The 18,257-nt window shown below is 38.0% G+C and overlaps 1 protein-coding gene across 1 annotated transcript; it reads left to right on the forward strand.

The window, feature by feature from the left end:
* The first annotated feature begins 3,356 nt into the window (after nt 1-3,356).
* LOC121525985 (poly(A) polymerase type 3-like) lies at nt 3,357-17,079 on the forward strand. Its single transcript, XM_041812234.1, has 19 exons — nt 3,357-3,364; nt 3,534-3,707; nt 4,658-4,724; nt 4,838-4,919; nt 5,484-5,593; nt 5,681-5,734; nt 6,391-6,502; nt 6,616-6,705; nt 8,621-8,759; nt 9,751-9,823; nt 9,950-10,070; nt 10,279-10,363; nt 12,975-13,028; nt 13,135-13,254; nt 14,323-14,423; nt 14,511-14,743; nt 15,296-15,535; nt 15,644-15,759; nt 16,435-17,079. The coding sequence occupies exons 1-19, from the start codon at nt 3,357-3,359 to the stop codon at nt 16,442-16,444; spliced, it is 1,989 nt and encodes a 662-aa protein (XP_041668168.1). The 3' UTR covers nt 16,445-17,079.
* The last annotated feature ends 1,178 nt before the right edge of the window (nt 17,080-18,257 follow it).

Raw genomic sequence — 18,257 nt, forward strand, 5'->3', positions numbered from 1 at the left:
ACAATAAACAAGCAGAGGCTGAAACATTGATCATTCAGTCCAGCATGTTTTTAGCACAGCAGTATCAAACAGAAACATGACAATATTGCAATGCATTTCACATCCCCAGAAACCTCAAACAACAGCAAAGCAGCGTTTCAAACATGAGCTTCACTCCAAACACAGTCCAGCAATGCCTGCCCACCACGCGCAAACACAGTCCAGCGCACGCAATAACTGTTCATTACGCGCAATCCAACACCCGGTGAACGCAAGTCAGAGTTCAGTTCACGCGATAAACACCACCAAAGTTCAGTAATGACCGGCGGAAACGTGACCGCCAACTCCAATAGTTGCGCCGTTATCCAATACAGCCGTTCAGTCAATATTTATAAATCCACTGTACATACCGTCTCCGTTAGGTGCCTTTCCTGCGTGCCGTGCGTCCCACCCGAGGCTGAGTCAGGCAGAGTTGAATGGCTTACCGGCAATTTGTTTGGCGTGTCCGACCAGGTTGTTCGCTGCGTGCGTCCACGCGTGAATAACCACACGAATCCATATAATCCAACAAAGGCGAGGAAAAGAGGTTCAAACGTTCCTTGATTCCACAGCGCGTCCTTCCCAAGCTCGTAAAGGAGGTTTTTTTACTGTTGTAGTGGCTATTTGTCATCATAAAAGGTTTCAACTAAAGAGACTAACTTTATCAAATGACCACGATGCACCTGTCCAGTTGGGTTGTACGCAGGCAATAAGAAAGTTCAATTCCCACTCAGGATTCGACTCGTTTTGTCATTTACTCAGATCAAACAAAGGTTCACAAAACATTTCAGGCCACGTCTCATTGACCTGGTAAAAAACCTGTGTCCCCTTCCAGGTGCATGAACCCCAATGACACACCCTCTACCTATATGGGAATCCTGTCAAATCACTGCCTGGCACAGTGCCTATCGCCCCCTGGTGTTTACAAAGAAAAACAAACAAACAAATTCATCATTCAACAATAACCTGGTGAAATGGCTCAGACAACCAACATTCACCTTAGAGTTTCAAAAATCTGACTCTTTGAAGAGGAACAATGCCTTTAAAACAGATACTTAATGAACATTTTTAAAGCTTTATAGTTCCATTCTGCAGGAATTTCAGTGACGACCACCAGTTCGTCCTGTGCTGCATATCTTCTCAGGTCCTGGCTGCAGCTGTGAGGCCACCACTCTCAGTTCATTGTCAATGTCCAGCTTTGATTTGTTGTTTGTCTTGATTGAGGCAATGGTAGAAAAACCTATCTCACACTGGTAGGATGTTGCTGAAGAGCACGGGTGTCAAACTCAAGGCCCGGGGGCCAAATCCAGCCCATGGAACGATTATATCTGGCCCGCAAGATCATATCATATTAGTATAATAACTGGCGCACCAGTATGAGGTCTGCAGATTTCCTTCAGTATAGAAATGTAAACTTTAACTTGATTATTTAAAACATCCTATTAAAGCCATAAAAATCTGAAAAGTAAAGAGTAAGAAAGATTTCATAAAAAGTCAAGAATGTGGGGAAAGAAACTCATTTGTGTTTGATTTCATATTTTCAATTTTGAATCTCAAACTAACGACTCAAACTTATGATTTTGACTTTTCATTTCATACTTTGACCTTTTAAATTCATGATTTGGACTTTATATATCACATTTTTATGTTTTAGATTCCCAATGTCAAATTTTAAGTCATATTTGATTTTTTAAAATACGATTTAATTTATTCTCATAATTTGACATTTGTATGAATGATTTTTGCTTTTTAGATCATATTTTGACCTTTTACACTACCAGTTTTGAAGTTAAGTCATACTTTTAGCTTTTAAAACATCGTTTTGAATTCTAGCTCATATTTTGACATTTCTAACTCCTAATTTGTGGATTTTTAATCCCATGTTTTGACCTATCAGACTCACAATTTAAAATGTTAAGTCATATTTTGACTCTTAAACTCATGATTCCAAAATAGATCTCATATTTTCACCTTTCAAACTTATGGTTTTAAGTTTCTCCTCATATATTTGCTCTTTAAAAACATTTTTTTTCTATTTTAATATTGTGTTCTGATCTTTTGAACTAATAAATTGGAATTTTTATTTCAGATTTGAGCCTTTAAACTTAACATTTTAACTTTTTTGAATTTCCAAATGATTCATCATCAGTGCTGGTTTTTTTTTTCCTTTATATTTTATTACTGGTGAAAATGAGGTTGACAGTTTATGGTTAAATGTTGACCCTGTTAGGCTCTCAGGTTAGACCTAAATCCAGAACCCGGCCCCTGCCAAAGGGAGTCGTGTGGTCAGAGCTCTCCCTCTTACCACGGCTCTTTTTCCATCCATAATGTAGAAATGTGGACTTTAACTGCCACTGCATGACTCTGAGGGGACATCAATAAACTGCTCCTCTTCTGCAGTGCTGAAGTCATGGCACGGTGTTGCTTAATTCATGAAAACTTGACGTACCTGTGATCTTATGGCTGTCTCTGCGCATGCTCTCTGAACCTCCTGTGTGTATGGGTTATGAGGACGAGTGCGCTAACTTTGACCCACTTTAACCCCTGTCTCCAGCTCCCTACAAACACAAACAGGCCGTATACAGCTCAGCTTTTTATCAGCAGGTCCCACAAAAAAGTGACAAACTGCGTGCACAGTAATTCCGTCAGAATCTACAGGAATTTAGAAAAGCCATTGAGTTAAACAGGACAGTTAGCTTGTAGCATAGCTGTAACGGCTGCATTCAAGATCTTCACGTTGTATTGAAGAAACTCCATAAAGTTTTATGCCAATTCCGAATATTAAACATCAACTTAAACTATTAAATATGAATTTGGGCACTGTTTCTCCCCTACTTTTACTACCCTGTTCCCTTCATTTACAACCTGACTGATGTGTAGTTGTTGCTGTAGGCTGAAACTCCGTATAGCAGCACAATCACGTCTACAAACCTCAAACTAACTAAACGGACAACAGAGGATTTACAGATGCTAACGGGAACACTAACGGTACTAGAACAAGCTCCAGGTTTTCACAGGACACAAGAGAATATCATTTACTCGGTCATATTTTCAATAAATCATCAATATAACCGTCAGCATTAAAATATCGTAAAATCCCGTCGATTAGATCTCGCGGTATTTTAACGGAGTCCGTTATTTTACAGTCGAATTTTCCCGCGTTCTATTCTGCATATTATGACATCATGTGGCTCTGATGACAGACCCCCTATGCGAAGGTTCGAGAACCAGACTAGACTATACATACAGCCAGCTCATTTAGATTTCAGACATCTGTGAGGACGAGAGACGATTTCAGAGATTCAACATTAAGAGACGTTTCCAGAAAAATCGCAGCGATGTCTTTGTAAGTACTTGACTCGTGAAATTTCAAACATTTTAGCTGCAGGCTATCTGGAAATGAGACAACCATGAATTTACACTAAACTGAAAGTTTTGTTTTTCTGTGTAGTTTTACACAATTTTTCATGACTGTTGCATAATTTGAGTTTTAAAACAAAAATGTCACTTTTCAGTTGGAGAAACTTCAACAAAGAGAGGGAAGCTGCTGTTGGCTGCAGCAATTATGACTGTGCTCCTCCCGTTAGCGAGGCTTTCCCGGAGGAAAAGGATTTGGACAGGACCAAATCATTGTTGGAGGAGCTCCGGTCCTGTGGGATTTTTGAGGACAGTGGAGAGCTTCAGCATAGGTATGACACATCTTTACTATGACATACACATTTTAGAGCAGTGATACTCAACGTGTGGCTCTTTAGTGATGATTTGTGGCTCTTTTATGTATTGATTTAAAATATTATTCCCCCAGAATACTTAAAAAAAGGTTAAAAGGTTTAAAAAAAAATGTTGACCTCATAAATTAATCACAGTAATCAGTTTGTTTCCCAGACTTATACAAAAGGCTTTAATTGTCAAACTTATTTGTCCCATTTGTCCCATTTTTGCCACATTTATCCCATTTTTGCCACCTTTGCAACTTCTTTTTGTCACTTTTCACCCATTTATGTGACCGTTTGCCATTAAGTACCCCTTGTTTCCTCTTTTATGCCAATTTTTGTCACGCTTGACTGCTTATTGCCCATTTAAGTCACTTGTCTCTCATTTTTTGCCACATTTTTGCCACTGGACCATTTTTGACACTTTTCACCAATTTTTCACCACTTTTTGCTCAAGCTACCTTTTAATATCAAACACGACTTGTTTCCTCTTTTTGCCCATGATTGTAACTTCTTTTAGCCAATTTTATCCCATTTTTTGCCACCTTTTCACCATTTTTTGCCCATTTAAGCTACTTTTTGACATCAAATTCCACTTTTTTCCTATTTTTGCCACTCTTGACTGCTTTTTACCCATTTTAGTCACCTGTCTCTCATTTTTTTGCCACATTTCTGCCACCTTTGGACCATCTTTGCCACCTTTAACTTATTTTTGTTGCTACTTCAATCCATTTTTGACACTTTTCACCAATTTTTCTCAATTTTTTGCTCATTTAAGCTAGCTTTTGTGGCACTTTCTGAGCTGGTTACAGCAAAAAGGGCTTTTCTTTAAATAAATAGATGTTTGTGAATCAGCAAAAATGGAGGCAATGGTTGCAGCTAAAAGTTGACAGTGTTTGATAATGCTGGTTCTGTTTTATTTTCAGAGAAAATGTGGTTAAAAAACTGGAGTCTCTCTATAAGGAATGGCTGAAAGAAACCTGCGTTAGTATGGTAAGATATCTTTATTCTTTTAAACCTAGTTTGCCCTTTAAAAAGTTTCTCTGACTATGTTGCTGAAAACATTTAAGTTGCATAGTTTTCCAAACAACTTGTTGTGATTTCAGGATGTGCCTGAGGTGGTGACAGACAAAGTCGGAGGCAAGATCTTCCCCTTTGGGTCTTATCATCTGGGAGCCGACTTCAAAGGTATTTAACAATTTCTGATTTTAATATTAAGAGCATATCAAGAATTATGAACCCTATGGGGTGCTGTTAGCATAGTTCCTAAGTCAAGGGATGCATGTTACTGGAGTTTTGCTTATATCTGATATACACAAATTATTTTGAGCTGATGCTTATATTTAAATACTTCAGACCTAAAATTTTAGTCCTTCAAACACACTTTAAAGTGTAATGAATGATGATGAATAAAGAAAGAGACTTCAGCTTTTTATATCCAAAATATCAGCTGTAAATATCTGCAGAAAATATCTGCTGATCCAATAATTACTTTTTCAGCCATTATCTGAGATTGATATCATGCTGATAATATCTCCCAGCCCTACTTTTGTCTGCACCCCCTGTAAACACAGGCTGTTGTCTGAGAGTGAAATCCATCCATATTTCTCCTCAGTTTGTGTCTCTATCCGCTGTGCTGTTTCTCAAATCAAAGCGTAAAAGCCCCCAAATAAATGCGGGACAATAAAGAGAATCATGAACCTGATAGTGAAAAGGACTTTGCATTTATTTGAGTCTTTGCTTCTCTAACAGGCGCTGATATCGACATCCTCTGCGTTGGTCCGGGCTTCGTGGAAAGGAAGGAGTTTTTCACCTCCTTCTATAATAAACTCAAAGCCCAGAAAGAGGTGAAAGACCTTCTGGTAAGCCACACACACAGTTCAGTCCATGCAAGTCAAAGCAACTTTCCTTCCTTGTACAAGTTACCAACACAAATTCTGTTTCTGTAGGCGATTGAAGAGGCCTTCGTACCCGTCATCAAACTCACCTATGATGGAATCGAGGTAAATAATCTGGAGAATAAGGAGAAACGTGTCTTCAGCTGCAGAATTAATGTCGTCAACTAAAACTATGACTAAAACTATTCATCGACAGCCTTTTTTCAAGACAAAAACTTGACTAAGACTAACAAAAATAGATCCGTGGTGACTAAAACTGACAAAAACTAAGTTTAATTTTCATCAGAATGACTAAAACTAGACTAAAATGTAAAGTAATTTTCGTCGGACATCCAAAATCTGTGAAATTTCTCTACTGTGGGTAAATCTGTCAAAAACAATGCATCTGTATCTATTCTGCCTCTCAGCTGTAGAAAGCAGGGACCCCAGGTTTAGCTGAGTGCAGAGAACATACTACCATGATTTGGTACCAGATTTAGGCAAGAAAATAAATGCTTGGACTAAAAGTACTAAAATGTGAGGACTTTTTATGGACTAAAACTAGACTAAAATGTTTTCCGTTTTCGTCGACTAAAACTAGACTAAAACTAAAAAAGCTAGAAATTACTAGAATGGGATTAAAACTCAAATACATTTCATTTAAAGACTAACACTAGAATTTAAAAAAAACGACAAAATTAGCACTGTTCAGCTGTATATCTGAGTTCAGGTCTTTGTTTGCATGCGTTGTAGTGACTGGTTTGTGCTTCTGTTACATTTAGATGGACCTAGTATACGCCAGAGTGAATCTGAGGAGCGTCCCAGAGAAAATCAGCCTCCTTGATGACAGTCTTTTGACGAACCTCAAACCAGAGTGTGTGAGGAGTCTTAATGGTAAGTATCCAGTGAAGCCCTGGTTACCAGACACAGTATAGAAGCATTTAGTGTGTATGTAGTCCACCCTGTGGCTTTCTTTATTAACCTCGGTCTTTTTCTGTGTGTTTTAGGCTATCGGGTGACAGAGGAGATCCGCCGAAGTGTGCCGAATGTTTCTACCTTTCAGCTGGCTTTGAGAGCTATTAAGCTGTGGGCCAAACGTAAGTTACAGCGCTACATCTAGTTCAGCTTTCTAGTGTGAACAGGTTGATGCTTATTCTGAAGTTAGTCCTGTGAACAATGATTCATCATCAACATAAAAACATTTAGATTTGTTGGCTTTCATTGTTAACAGGAGCACAAGCCAGTAACAGCATCTGCATACACACACAATAAGGCAGTGTTAATTTAGTCAGCCATTTTTAATTTTAGTTGTAGTTTTTAAATGAAATGCATTTTAGTTTTAGTCCCATTCTAGTCATTTCTATCCTTTTTAGTTTTAGTCTAGTTTTAGTCCATAGAAGTCCTCACATTTTAGTCTAGTTTTAGTCCATGAAAGTCCTCACATTTTAGTCTAGTTTTAGTCCATGAAAGTCCTCACATTTTAGTCTAGTTTTAGTCCATTAAAGTCCTCACATTTTAGTCTAGTTTTAGTCCATGAAAGTCCTCACATTTTAGTCTAGTTTTTGTCCATAAAAGTCCTCACATTTTAGTCTAGTTTTAGTCCATAAAAGTCCTCACATTTTAGTCTAGTTTTAGTCCATAAAAGTCCTCACATTTTAGTCTAGTTTTAGTCCATAAAAGTCCTCACATTTTAGTCTAGTTTTAGTCCATAAAAGTCCTCACATTTTAGTCTAGTTTTAGTCCATAAAAGTCCTCACATTTTAGTCTAGTTTTAGTCTATAAAAGTCCTCACATTTTAGTCTAGTTTTAGTCCATAAAAGTCCTCACATTTTAGTCTAGTTTTAGTCCATAAAAGTCCTCACATTTTAGTCTAGTTTTAGTCCATAAAAGTCCTCACATTTTAGTCTAGTTTTAGTCCATAAAAGTCCTCACATTTTAGTCTAGTTTTAGTCCATAAAAGTCCTCACATTTTAGTCTAGTTTTAGTCCATAAAAGTCCTCACATTTTAGTCTAGTTTTAGTCCATAAAAGTCCTCACATTATAGTCTAGTTTTAGTCCATAAAAGTCTTCACATTTTAGTCTAGTTTTAGTCCATAAAAGTCCTCACATTTTAGTCTAGTTTTAGTCCATAAAAGTCCTCATATTTTAGTCTAGTTTTAGTCATCTTGATGAAAATTAAACTTAGTTTTTGTCAGTTTTAGTCATCAGATCTATTTCTGTTAGTCTTAGTCTAGTTTTAGTCATGAAACAAAGGCTGTCGACGAACATTTTTAGTCATAGTTTTAGTCGACAAAATTAACACCGCAATAAGGTCATGAGAAATAAGAATTCCTTGATCCTCTTTCATTCCACATGTTTTAAAAACAGACTTTATAAAGTTATATTTGGATTTTTCCATCATACAACTGAAGATATCACACCTCCACATTTCAATTATAAAGTAAACAGATTATATGATGCTCTAAAAGCTAACAAATGTGGTTAAACATCACCAACCAACGCAATTATTCGACATTATTCTTATTCAAACAACTTGGTATTTCCAGTGTATGAAGACTGCAGATGTGTTTGCCAGTTAGGAAACAATAATTTCCACTTTTACTCTGTAATTCCCTGTCTTTGAGGATTCCCTTTCATATTTCAGTCATTTTTGTGACATCTGCATAACAGCCAGTGCCTTTTACTGAAATAATCAAAGCAGAGATTGACTTTATGTGTAGTGTTTTATCAGCACAGCAGATTTGTCCATGTGGTGTGTAAGAGCAGATTCATTGGTGGGTTCCCTGTATGAAAGTGTGTTTATTCTAAATAGGCCGTCTTCAAACAGACCTATGGACTCTTCTTATTAACTGCTATGAGTTAGAACACCTTTCCTTACGACATAAAAATAGCAAAAGTCCCAGGAAGCAGTTGCAGCGATTTAGCAAATATCAGACCAAGTCTTTTTTTATTTCAAGAACATAGTGAGCTGCAGATCTCAAATGGTTTCCTGCTTTTCTTGTGTCTCTTCAGGCCGGAGGATTTATTCCAACAAGCTGGGCTTCCTCGGCGGGGTTTCTTGGGCAATCATGGTGGCGAGCATCTGCAAAATGTATCCCAACGCGTCAGCATCGACTGTGGTGCACAAATTCTTTCAGGATTTCAGCGTGTGGTGAGTTTTCCCCTTCATGGTGGCAATTTAAAGAGTCAGAGCGTACTTGACATTTAGTGTGAAGAGATCAAACCTTGTAAATATTTGCTGAGTAATGCAGTAGAGCAGGGGTGTCAAACTCAATCACAGCAGGGGCTGGATTCTGAATTGAGGTCGAACCTGAGGGCCTAACAGGGTCCACGTTCAACCATAAACGTCATTTTTGTTTTCACCAGCAGTAAGTTACAGGGGGGAAAAAACTTTGCACTGATGATAAATGATTTTAAGATAAAAGAAGGAGTCAAAATGATACGTTTAAAGGCTCAAAATCTGAGATAGAAAGTCAAACTTATTTGTTCAAAAGGTCAAAACACAAAATTAAAAGTTTTAGTGTTTTTAAAAGGCAACTGTATGAGAGAAATAGTTGAAATCATGAGTTTTAAAAGTCAACATCGTGAGTCTAAAAGGTCAAAATATGGGCTTAAAACTCAAAGTTAGGAGTTATAGAGGTCAAAACATGACATGAAGTTTGAAATAATATGTTTAAAAAGGTCAAAATATGACCTAAATTTTTAAAATTGTGACTCTTAAAGATCAATAATTAGATTAAAGGTCAAAATCATGAATTGAAAGGTCAAAATATTTAATTAAAAGTCACAGTCATAAGCTTAAGTCATAATTGTGAGATACAAAATTGAAAATATGACATGAAAACACAAATCAATTTTGTTTGCCACATTTCTGACTTTTTCTAATTATTTGTGCTCTTTCCACTTCAAAACTTTTATGACTTAAGGATATTTTAAGTCATCAGGGTTAAGTTAACATTTTTATACTGCAGGAAATCATGAATGCAGACCTTACACTGCTGGGCCAGATTTGATAAAAATATGATATGATCTTGTGGGCTGGTGCTAACTGTACCACCGGCCAGATTTGGCCCCCGGGCCTTGAGTTTGACACCCGTGCAGTAGAGAATCAGATGATCTGAAATGTGTCGTTTTCCTCACAGGACGTGGCCGCGCCCAGTGTTGCTGAGAACTCTGGTGTACCATGATAAGAGCTTCGCAGTGTGGAACCCCCTGGTATGTCTTCAGCAGGATTTTATCTGCATTTACAGCTGTGAATATTAAACTGTCACACATTTTATGTCAAATTTCCTCAAAGAAAACAGCTAAAATGAAAATATTGTCATTAATATGTGTTTTCAGGACAACAAAGCCGACCGCGCCCACTTGATGCCAATCATCACCCCGGCTTACCCCCAGCAGAATTCAGCCTTCAATGTGTCCCGCTCCACGTTAGCCATCATAAAAGAGGAACTCCAGAGAGGTATGTAGTCACAGATCTGATATTCTCTCAAATCACCAAAAGAGGGATTTTTCTGTGTGACTAAATCACTCCGTCACAGAGTCACGCTCCCAAAAGTCTGCTTTTATTTGGGATTGAGTTTCCAGCAGACTTTGCCACTCCTGTAACTGCCTGAATTCTTCAAATCCTGTTTACAAAGCACTGAAAACTTTACCTTCAACATTTACAGGTTACGCCATCACTGAAGACATCCAGGAAGGCAAAGAGAAGTGGGCCAAACTTTTCCAAACATCAAAGTTCACGAATCAGTACCAGTATGTATTATTTAGTCCAGTAAGGAACATGAAGATTTAGCTGCAGAAAGCACTCTCAAATACATGTGACTTTCCTAAACAGTGGTTTTCAGCTGCTCTCACCTCTGGACTTGTCACCTTCGCCTGTATTAGCCTACATTTACGTTTTTCCCCTAAAAAGATCTGTTTAATCAGATCCTTTACAACAGTGGTTCTCAACTGGTCTGGCCTCAGGACCCACCAGTCTGTGTTACCAAGAGTTTCCAAACAATATTCAACAACAGCTGGACTAAAACACCTGATATAAAAAACAGAAAAGGGACAAAACTGACAAATTTTACACCCTCTCTCCCCATCATTTGGCAATTTTAGCCAATTTTCCAGAGACCTTGTGAAATGATTTCATTATCATGAGAAAAGTAGCCATTTATTACAAGAAGAGAAGATCAATTAGTTGAAATATTGATCAAAAATTTAAATTTACACAATTTCACAGTAAAACAGGGTAAAACAAAAGGTATCAGTACATGTCCAAGATGGACTTCAGAACTTTTGCCTCCATTTTTCCCAAACATCTTATCGCGACCCACTGAAAACCACTCCATGAACCACTTTTGGGTCCCCACCCACCAGTTGAGAACCACTTTTTAGACGTTTAAGCCACTGTTTATAATTGTGAAGTATTTCATGATCTGTACATGTGCACAGACTGATGTCAGCTGATTTTCCTGTTGTTTATTTTCATGCATTTGGTTGTTTTGAGCCATTTTTATAAGAGAGGATTTTAATCACATTGTGTACTATCTGTGCTCTTTATTTGATCTTTACTGTGAGTTCTGTAGACGAGGAATCGTGCTTTTAAACATTGTGCTGTGCGTAGCAGATTCAGTTGTTATGGGAGTGTTTTTGTGAGATGATGCTCTAAAAATAAACACTGAAAACTTTTTTGACATAATGTTATTTGCATGTTTTTTGGTTGTAATCAAATGTGTGATGTTGTGTTGATAAGGTGCTAAAATGTTATTTTCTGTTTAAATCAGTGATGGATTATTTGTAATGTGCTGTTTTACTGCCTTAATTGTGTTCTAGTTTTATTTGGACGCTGTTCTAAGATCGTGTCTTTGTTTGATTGAACATCAGACCTAAAATACCAAACTAACAGCTGAAGAATGATTGGTTTGTGGGTTTGCAGACCACAGTTGGCTGTTTTAGACTGTAAATGTGGACTGAAGCGTGCTCAAATGATCAGTTTAATTGATGGTTCGGTGTTTAAATTGGCTAAATCATTGTAATGTGTGATGTGTGACTAAAATGTGCTGTTCTGTTGCTGAAGTATGGATGAATCTGAGCTGTCTGTAATCTTGTCCTGTTTAAATAAACATGCTGTCTGTTCAGACCTCTCTGGGAAAATCTGCGCTGTGTCTGTTTTCTCATATTAGTCCGTTTTTAAGCCATTATAGGGTCAGAACAGACAGTATGAGGTTTATAGTGAGGGTAATAGTGTTTTAGATAGTGAGCAGACATTTACAGCCTTTATGGTGCTTTTTACAGAGATTTAATCTGAAATACACAAAAAGAAAGCCACTATCACAGAGAGTCAGCACAGGGGTTTCTCTGAAGTTGTAAGGCAAGAACAAAGGTGTCAAACTCAAGGCCCGGGGGCCAAATCCACCCCCTGGAACTGTTAAATCGGGACCGCAAGATGATCTGATATTTCTGTTCTGTCCCATCAGTCTGAGGTCTGCAGATTTCCTAAAGTATAAAAATGTGAACTTATCCTTGATGATTTAAGGGATCCTTTGTTTAGTCATAAAATCTGAAAAAGTAAGGAGTAAAAATATTTAGATAAGAAGTCAGGAATGTAGGAAAAGAAATGAATTTTTGTTTTAATTTCACATTTTCTATTTAGAATCTCACAATCAGAACCCAAACTTAAGATTTTGACTTTTTATTTCCTACTTTGAGCATTTCAAATCATAATTTTGACTTCTCATATAATATTTTGATCTTTAAGATTCATAATTCTAATTTATAAGTGATATTTTGACCTTTTTAACCAATTATTTTGTATTTTACCTCATAGTTTCAACTCCAGACTTTGACTTCATAATCCCATAGTTTGACCTTTCAGACTCACAATCTGAAATTCTGAATCATATTTTGACTTTTAATTTCATAATGACAATTTTTTTTTTCATATTTTGACCTTTTAAACTCAAGATTTTGACTTTCTTTCTGATATATTTGCCTTTAAAATTTGTTTTTCAATTCCATGTTTTGATCTTTTTGAACTAATAAATGTACTTTTCTCAGTAAATTTGAACTTATCTTTTTAACTTTTTAAGTGTCAGAATCATTTATTATTTGTGAAATGAGGTTGACAGTTCCTGGTTTAAAAAGGTGACCTTGTTAGGCCCTCAGGTTAGACCTGAATCCAGAATCCAGCCCCTGCTGTGATTGAGTTTGACACCCCTGGTCTAGAATAAGAACAAGTGTCCAAGCTTGCCCTGATTGAAATATGGATCATAAATCCCTGTAACAATGAGTCAAATTCCAGTCTGGTTTCTTGACAGTGTAGTAAGTGTCCAGCCTTGTGCAGTCTGTCAGCATTGTTCTGTCTCTGCTTTTACAGGCACTACATCAAACTGCAGCTCACGTCACCTACAGAGGAGAAGCATCCTGAATGGTGAGTACACAGAGCCCCGAGATGAGAAGCCCAGTTTCACTTTGAATCTTTTATTCCCAGCTGCTGCGTTGCTTTTGCCTTTCTAAACGTTATGTTTTGTCTTCAGGGTCGGACTGTTGGAGTCCAAAATCAGGCACCTGGTGAAGACCCTGGAGAGGATTGAATACATTTCCAGGGCCCACGTAAACACAGAGTCCCTCACTGCTCCTCCAACCAGAGATGGAAAGTAAGGAAACATGACAGCATGACTCTATTTTAATAACGGCAGGAGGCTTTCTTTAGAGTTTGAGCCAAACACGTTCATAGTTGACTCTGGTTTTAACCCTCAGACATCACTGGGGACATTTTTGTCCATTTGGGCAAATGTTTCCTCTTTCTCTGCTCACCATTTTGGCTGTTAGTGCATATGGTCCAATTATTTGCAACAAAGTTTGAATTCAAATTTCAATTTGTCTAATAGGTCAGGGGACACTGAAACAAATTTACCACCCTTTAAAGCCATTAAGGACAAAAATGTCCACTTCCAGAAAAACTGCTATAAAAACTTAACAGATTAAAATTTTTAGTTTTTTTGTTTGCATGAATCTCTTAAACAACTTCAGCTGTGCTCAAAACTACCAAACATTCAATCATTTTTAGGATTTTAACCCTTAAAATGCCAGTTTGATTACTTAAAGTCAATGTTGTTTTTTATAAAAACAGTGAAAACAGTGCGATATCTTCCTTAAACCAAATGTTGGATGGCTGGGGAATTATTTCTAAATCCAGCTTGGATATGTCAATGATCAGCCAAAATATTGACTTTGATGCATTATTACTTTTTGTTTAGCCTCCAGTTTAAAATTTACTACCCTTTGGAGTCATTAAGGACAAAAACGGCAATAAAAATAGTATACATTCATATTTTTTTCTGCTTTTTTTGGTTGGATCTTTTGATCAACTTCAGTTCTTATCAAAACAATCAATTCTTGGATAGTTTTCAGGATTTTAACCCTTTAAATGCCAGTTTGATTACAGGATGGTCATATTTTTATGTAGTTATGTAGTTGTAGTTTTGAGCACAGCTGAAGTTGTGCAAAAGAAGCTAAAAAAATATGAATCTGTTAAGTTTTTATAGCAGTTTTTTGGAAGTGGACATTTTTGTCCTTAATGGCTTTAAAGGGTAAATGAAAGTGATGCCTGAGGGTTAATCATGAAATGAAATGTACGTCTGCAGTCAAAGGTGTTCATGGTAGTCAGAAGGTTTCTATTCAGTGGTGTTTGACATGTCATCTCATTGGTCTGTCTGTTTCAGAATCACCACTTCCTGGCTCATCGGACTGCTCCTCGACCCAAAGGTGTACCGGCCCAGGGTATTCAATCTTTACCCTGAGCTAAAACCCTTCAGATGTCATGGTATGTTTCTAGAACAATCCTTTAAAATGCAGTAATAGTCACCCATGTTGTGTGATGTTATAAACTTCATAACTTTTGTTCCTGCAGTCTACAACCTGTCTGAAACCACCAACATGACAGAGAATGGGGTGACTTTATGGTCACGGTACATCCTGAAGGAGAACCAGACCTGGAGGGACCCTCATCCGGGAAACAGGGTGTTCAGGCCAGTGGCGCCTACTGTGAGACCGCAGACTCCTTCAGCGGCACCATGCGGCGCTGTCAGACCAGCCATGACTGGTAAAGGCTGGCCTAAACCTCTAGCTCTGAAGAGGAACCAGGTATGTCAACCCATGCTTTCTGATGAGTATGTTATTATGAAACTATTTGTTTACATGTGGAGATATCTGCAGATTTACTGGCTCACATGCTGGCACTGAAATGAGATGAAAACAGCTGATGTTAGAGCATGTATGAAGCTGCTGCTTTTAGCCCAGATTCTCCTAAATAAGTGTGAAAATGAAGCATGTTTAAGAAGCTATGAAACTACAAACTTCCTGTTTTGTCATGGCTGTTTCCTGGTTGGATGCAGTCACTTCCTGGAATCCTAATGGGACGCTAAGCAACCTCAACAGCCTGAAGGACTGAAATTAGTTCAATTATCCATCCTCAAATTTTAAATTGTGTGTTTTAAGGCCTGAAATTTGAGGATTGACCATTAAAACATCAGAATCACTCTCAGCATCAGCTGACGTTAATCTGTAATATATTTGAATCTGATGAAGCACGTTCTGTCTCTATAGACATTTTCTTTAAAAGCCATAAGATGTGAAACTGCTCCTAAAAGATTCTTGGTTAAATTGCCACAAAAACATTTTTCTTGTTGTCTGCAGAGTTCAGTTCCTTCAACAAGCGGCCCCTCTGCCTCAGCCTCGGTGGGTCCACAGGGCACAAAGCGGCCTTCTCATCCACAGCTGGAAACTTCAGCCAAGAGGATGAGATCTGAAGGCCAGCCCACCTGTCCTGTGTCCTCTCCTGCTGCAGAACCTGGAAGCTCTGGTCCTTCTCAGAGCACGAAGAGAGCCTGTAGCTCTGAGCCTGAAACTCAGAGCAAGAAGCTCAAACCTGACCTCGTAAGTCAAACTCTCTCTATCTGTTAATCACAGAAAGCCTGCTCAGTTTAATTTTTGCTTGATTTGAGCCATAAGATCCACAGCTCACACAAGAAATGTTTTTCACAGAAGACTCCAGCATTTACGTCTCAGACCGTCCCTGCAGACGAGCTCTGCGACCAGCCCTCCGGACTCTCCACACCTGCAGCACCTGTGAAGCACAACATCACTTTCAAGCTCATGAGGTAAAGCTCAGAACTACCAGTACTAACTCCTCCTTACTCCTACACTCTCTTCCTTTCTTTTCTAACGTGCTCCATACAGCAGACTTCCTCATGTACCGTTTTTAGTGAGATTCAGTGAAAATAGAGCTGCATGGGTGTTATATGTTTCAGCCACTAGAGGGCAGTGAAGCCTTTCTGCTGGCCTTGAACTTGCCAAGTCTTTTTACCTTATTGACACTTTCAACACATTTTTGCCACTGTTAACCCATTGTTTGGCCACTTTTTGCCAATTATTTTCCCATTTTTACTTTGTTTCAGCACTTTTTGCCTAATTTTGCCATGTTTTTGCATCACTTTTAACAATGTGAATATGGTACACCGCCTTTATCGCCCCCCATGTGGGTAAAACTTGACAAAACGTATGCACCTGTGTCCAACAACATACAGCAGGTGCCCTATTTATTATTGCAGCCCTTGGCCCTCAAACATCCTGAGTCTGCTACTGCTTTCAGGCATTAATCTTAAAAATAACAACAGCGTGTTTTCTACACGTGTGTGTATAATATGTGTGTATTCTGTATTTATTCACTGGAAATGTAAATGTGCTGTCTCACCCCTTCTATTATTTTTACATGGACATGTGAGTTAATGAAGCTGTGAGTCTAACATCCATATGTCTCCTTTTGTTTCTTACAGACGCTTCTAAAGGACCCGACCTGCAGGAGAACTACAATCTTCACCCTCCTGCCTCTTGTGGTGGCTGTAAGCTGGGCTGCATATGGGTGGGTTGGTGGGACACACCTTTTCACAGCACACTGACAAAAAAGCTGTGAAAAGGTGTGCTGGGGCCTGAAGTCCGGCCTCTGGTTTATTCTCGGTGTGAGTGGCCTCACTTTGGCTACCAGCATAGAGAGTATAGCTGGATGTGACGCCTGGCTTCAGGTGCCTAAAGGGCCCTGCAGGGTTCAACTCACAGCCAAAGCTGAAGGTTCCTGTCAGAGCCTGAAGGCTATGAGGAGAACCTGCAGGTCCACTGAGGGGGGATTTAGGGTTTTCTCCGAGTGCTTCGGTTCACCCCAAATTAATAATTTGAAAAAAAAAACAAGCCCCCTTTCCCCAAAAAATAATAAAATAAAATAAAATAAAATAAAAGGTTTGATTTCTCTACTCCTGTCTTTTCCCTTATGAATTATATTAAATTAGATTAAAAGTTGAAAAAAGAAAAAATATATTTGTAAACCTCCCATTGAAAGAAGGTGAAACATCTTTTTGCCTTCAGACACTTTGCTTTCAGAATTTTAATATTTAAAAGAATGTCAGAATTCTCAGATTAAAGTCAGAATTCAGAGATTGAGGTCAGAATTCTTAAACTATAGTCTGATTTCCTAGATTAAAGTATGAATTTTTATCATTTATCAGATTGTATTCATAAGTTTTTTGAGTAATTTATTGAATATACTGATTAGATAAAGGTATCATAAAAGTATGTATCAAATATGCGACAACAGGTGTTAAGGGGTTAATACTAGTAAGCATTCTGAGATAAAAATCCTGACTTTAACATCAGAATTTGAGATGAAATTCAAAATTCTTATATAAAGGTCAGAATTCTAAGATTGAAGTCATAATACTGAAAAAGTAAGATTTCCATGATTAAAGCCAGAATTCTGAAAAAAGGGTCAGAATTCTCAGATTAGGTTTAGAATTCAGAGATTAAAGTCAGAGTGTAGTGTATTCTGTAAATTCTGTTTTATTTTGTGGGACTTCCGGAGTCTGGCTTCCGGTTGTCCCTTTCTTGTTGCTGGTAACTTATCATGCTTCTTCTGAGGTTCACCATCCCCCACGGCACTGCGGAGAGTGAGCGCACCTGCAGGCAATCATCTAATCCAACTCTCCTTCAAGAAGCAGCCTCAAGCTCACTGCAGTGCCAGAGTTTCGCTCCTTACTCCTCGGGGTAAACCTCAGCGCTCGGCCTTCCATGAGTATCGTGATTTTTGCTACATTCTCTAGTGATTACCTGTGGCTCTATTCTAACGTGCCTCACTCACCGCTCACCAGCAGCTCGTTACCAGCACTCTCACCCACGAAGATTCCCCCCCTTCCTGTGTTTATAATAAACCTTTTAAAACCTTCCCGTCTCTGCAGCTGGGTTCAATTCCACCTCACAAACGACACAGAGTCCTGAATAAAAGTCAGAATTCTGTTGTTTCAACCCTGACTTTAATCTCGGAATTTGATATTTAATTCAGGCTTCTAGATTAAAGTTAAAATTCTAAGATTATTATAAAAATTTTAAGAAAAAAATCAGAATTCAAAGATGAAGTCAGAATTCATATATAAGTGTTAATCCTGACAAAAGGATGATTTCTACGATTTAAGCCAGAAGTCCAAGATAAAAGTCAAATTCTGAGATTAAATTCAAAATACTAAGATAAAAGTCAGAATTCCTAAATTAAAGTCTGAATTCTGAGACTTTAATCTCAGAATTTGACATTGAAGTCAGAATTCTTACATTTGTA

This window comes from Cheilinus undulatus, linkage group 18 (genome assembly GCF_018320785.1).
Source record: "Cheilinus undulatus linkage group 18, ASM1832078v1, whole genome shotgun sequence".
Lineage (NCBI taxonomy): Eukaryota > Metazoa > Chordata > Actinopteri > Labriformes > Labridae > Cheilinus > Cheilinus undulatus.

What these genes read in the sequence shown, in the direction of transcription:
- LOC121525985 (XM_041812234.1), top strand. An exon ending in TTTCAGGATTTCAGCGTGTG is followed by an intron (nt 8,760 to 9,750) that starts GTGAGTTTTCCC and finishes TTTTCCTCACAG; the next exon opens with GACGTGGCCGCGCCCAGTGT. An exon ending in AAAAGAGGAACTCCAGAGAG is followed by an intron (nt 10,071 to 10,278) that starts GTATGTAGTCAC and finishes CAACATTTACAG; the next exon opens with GTTACGCCATCACTGAAGAC.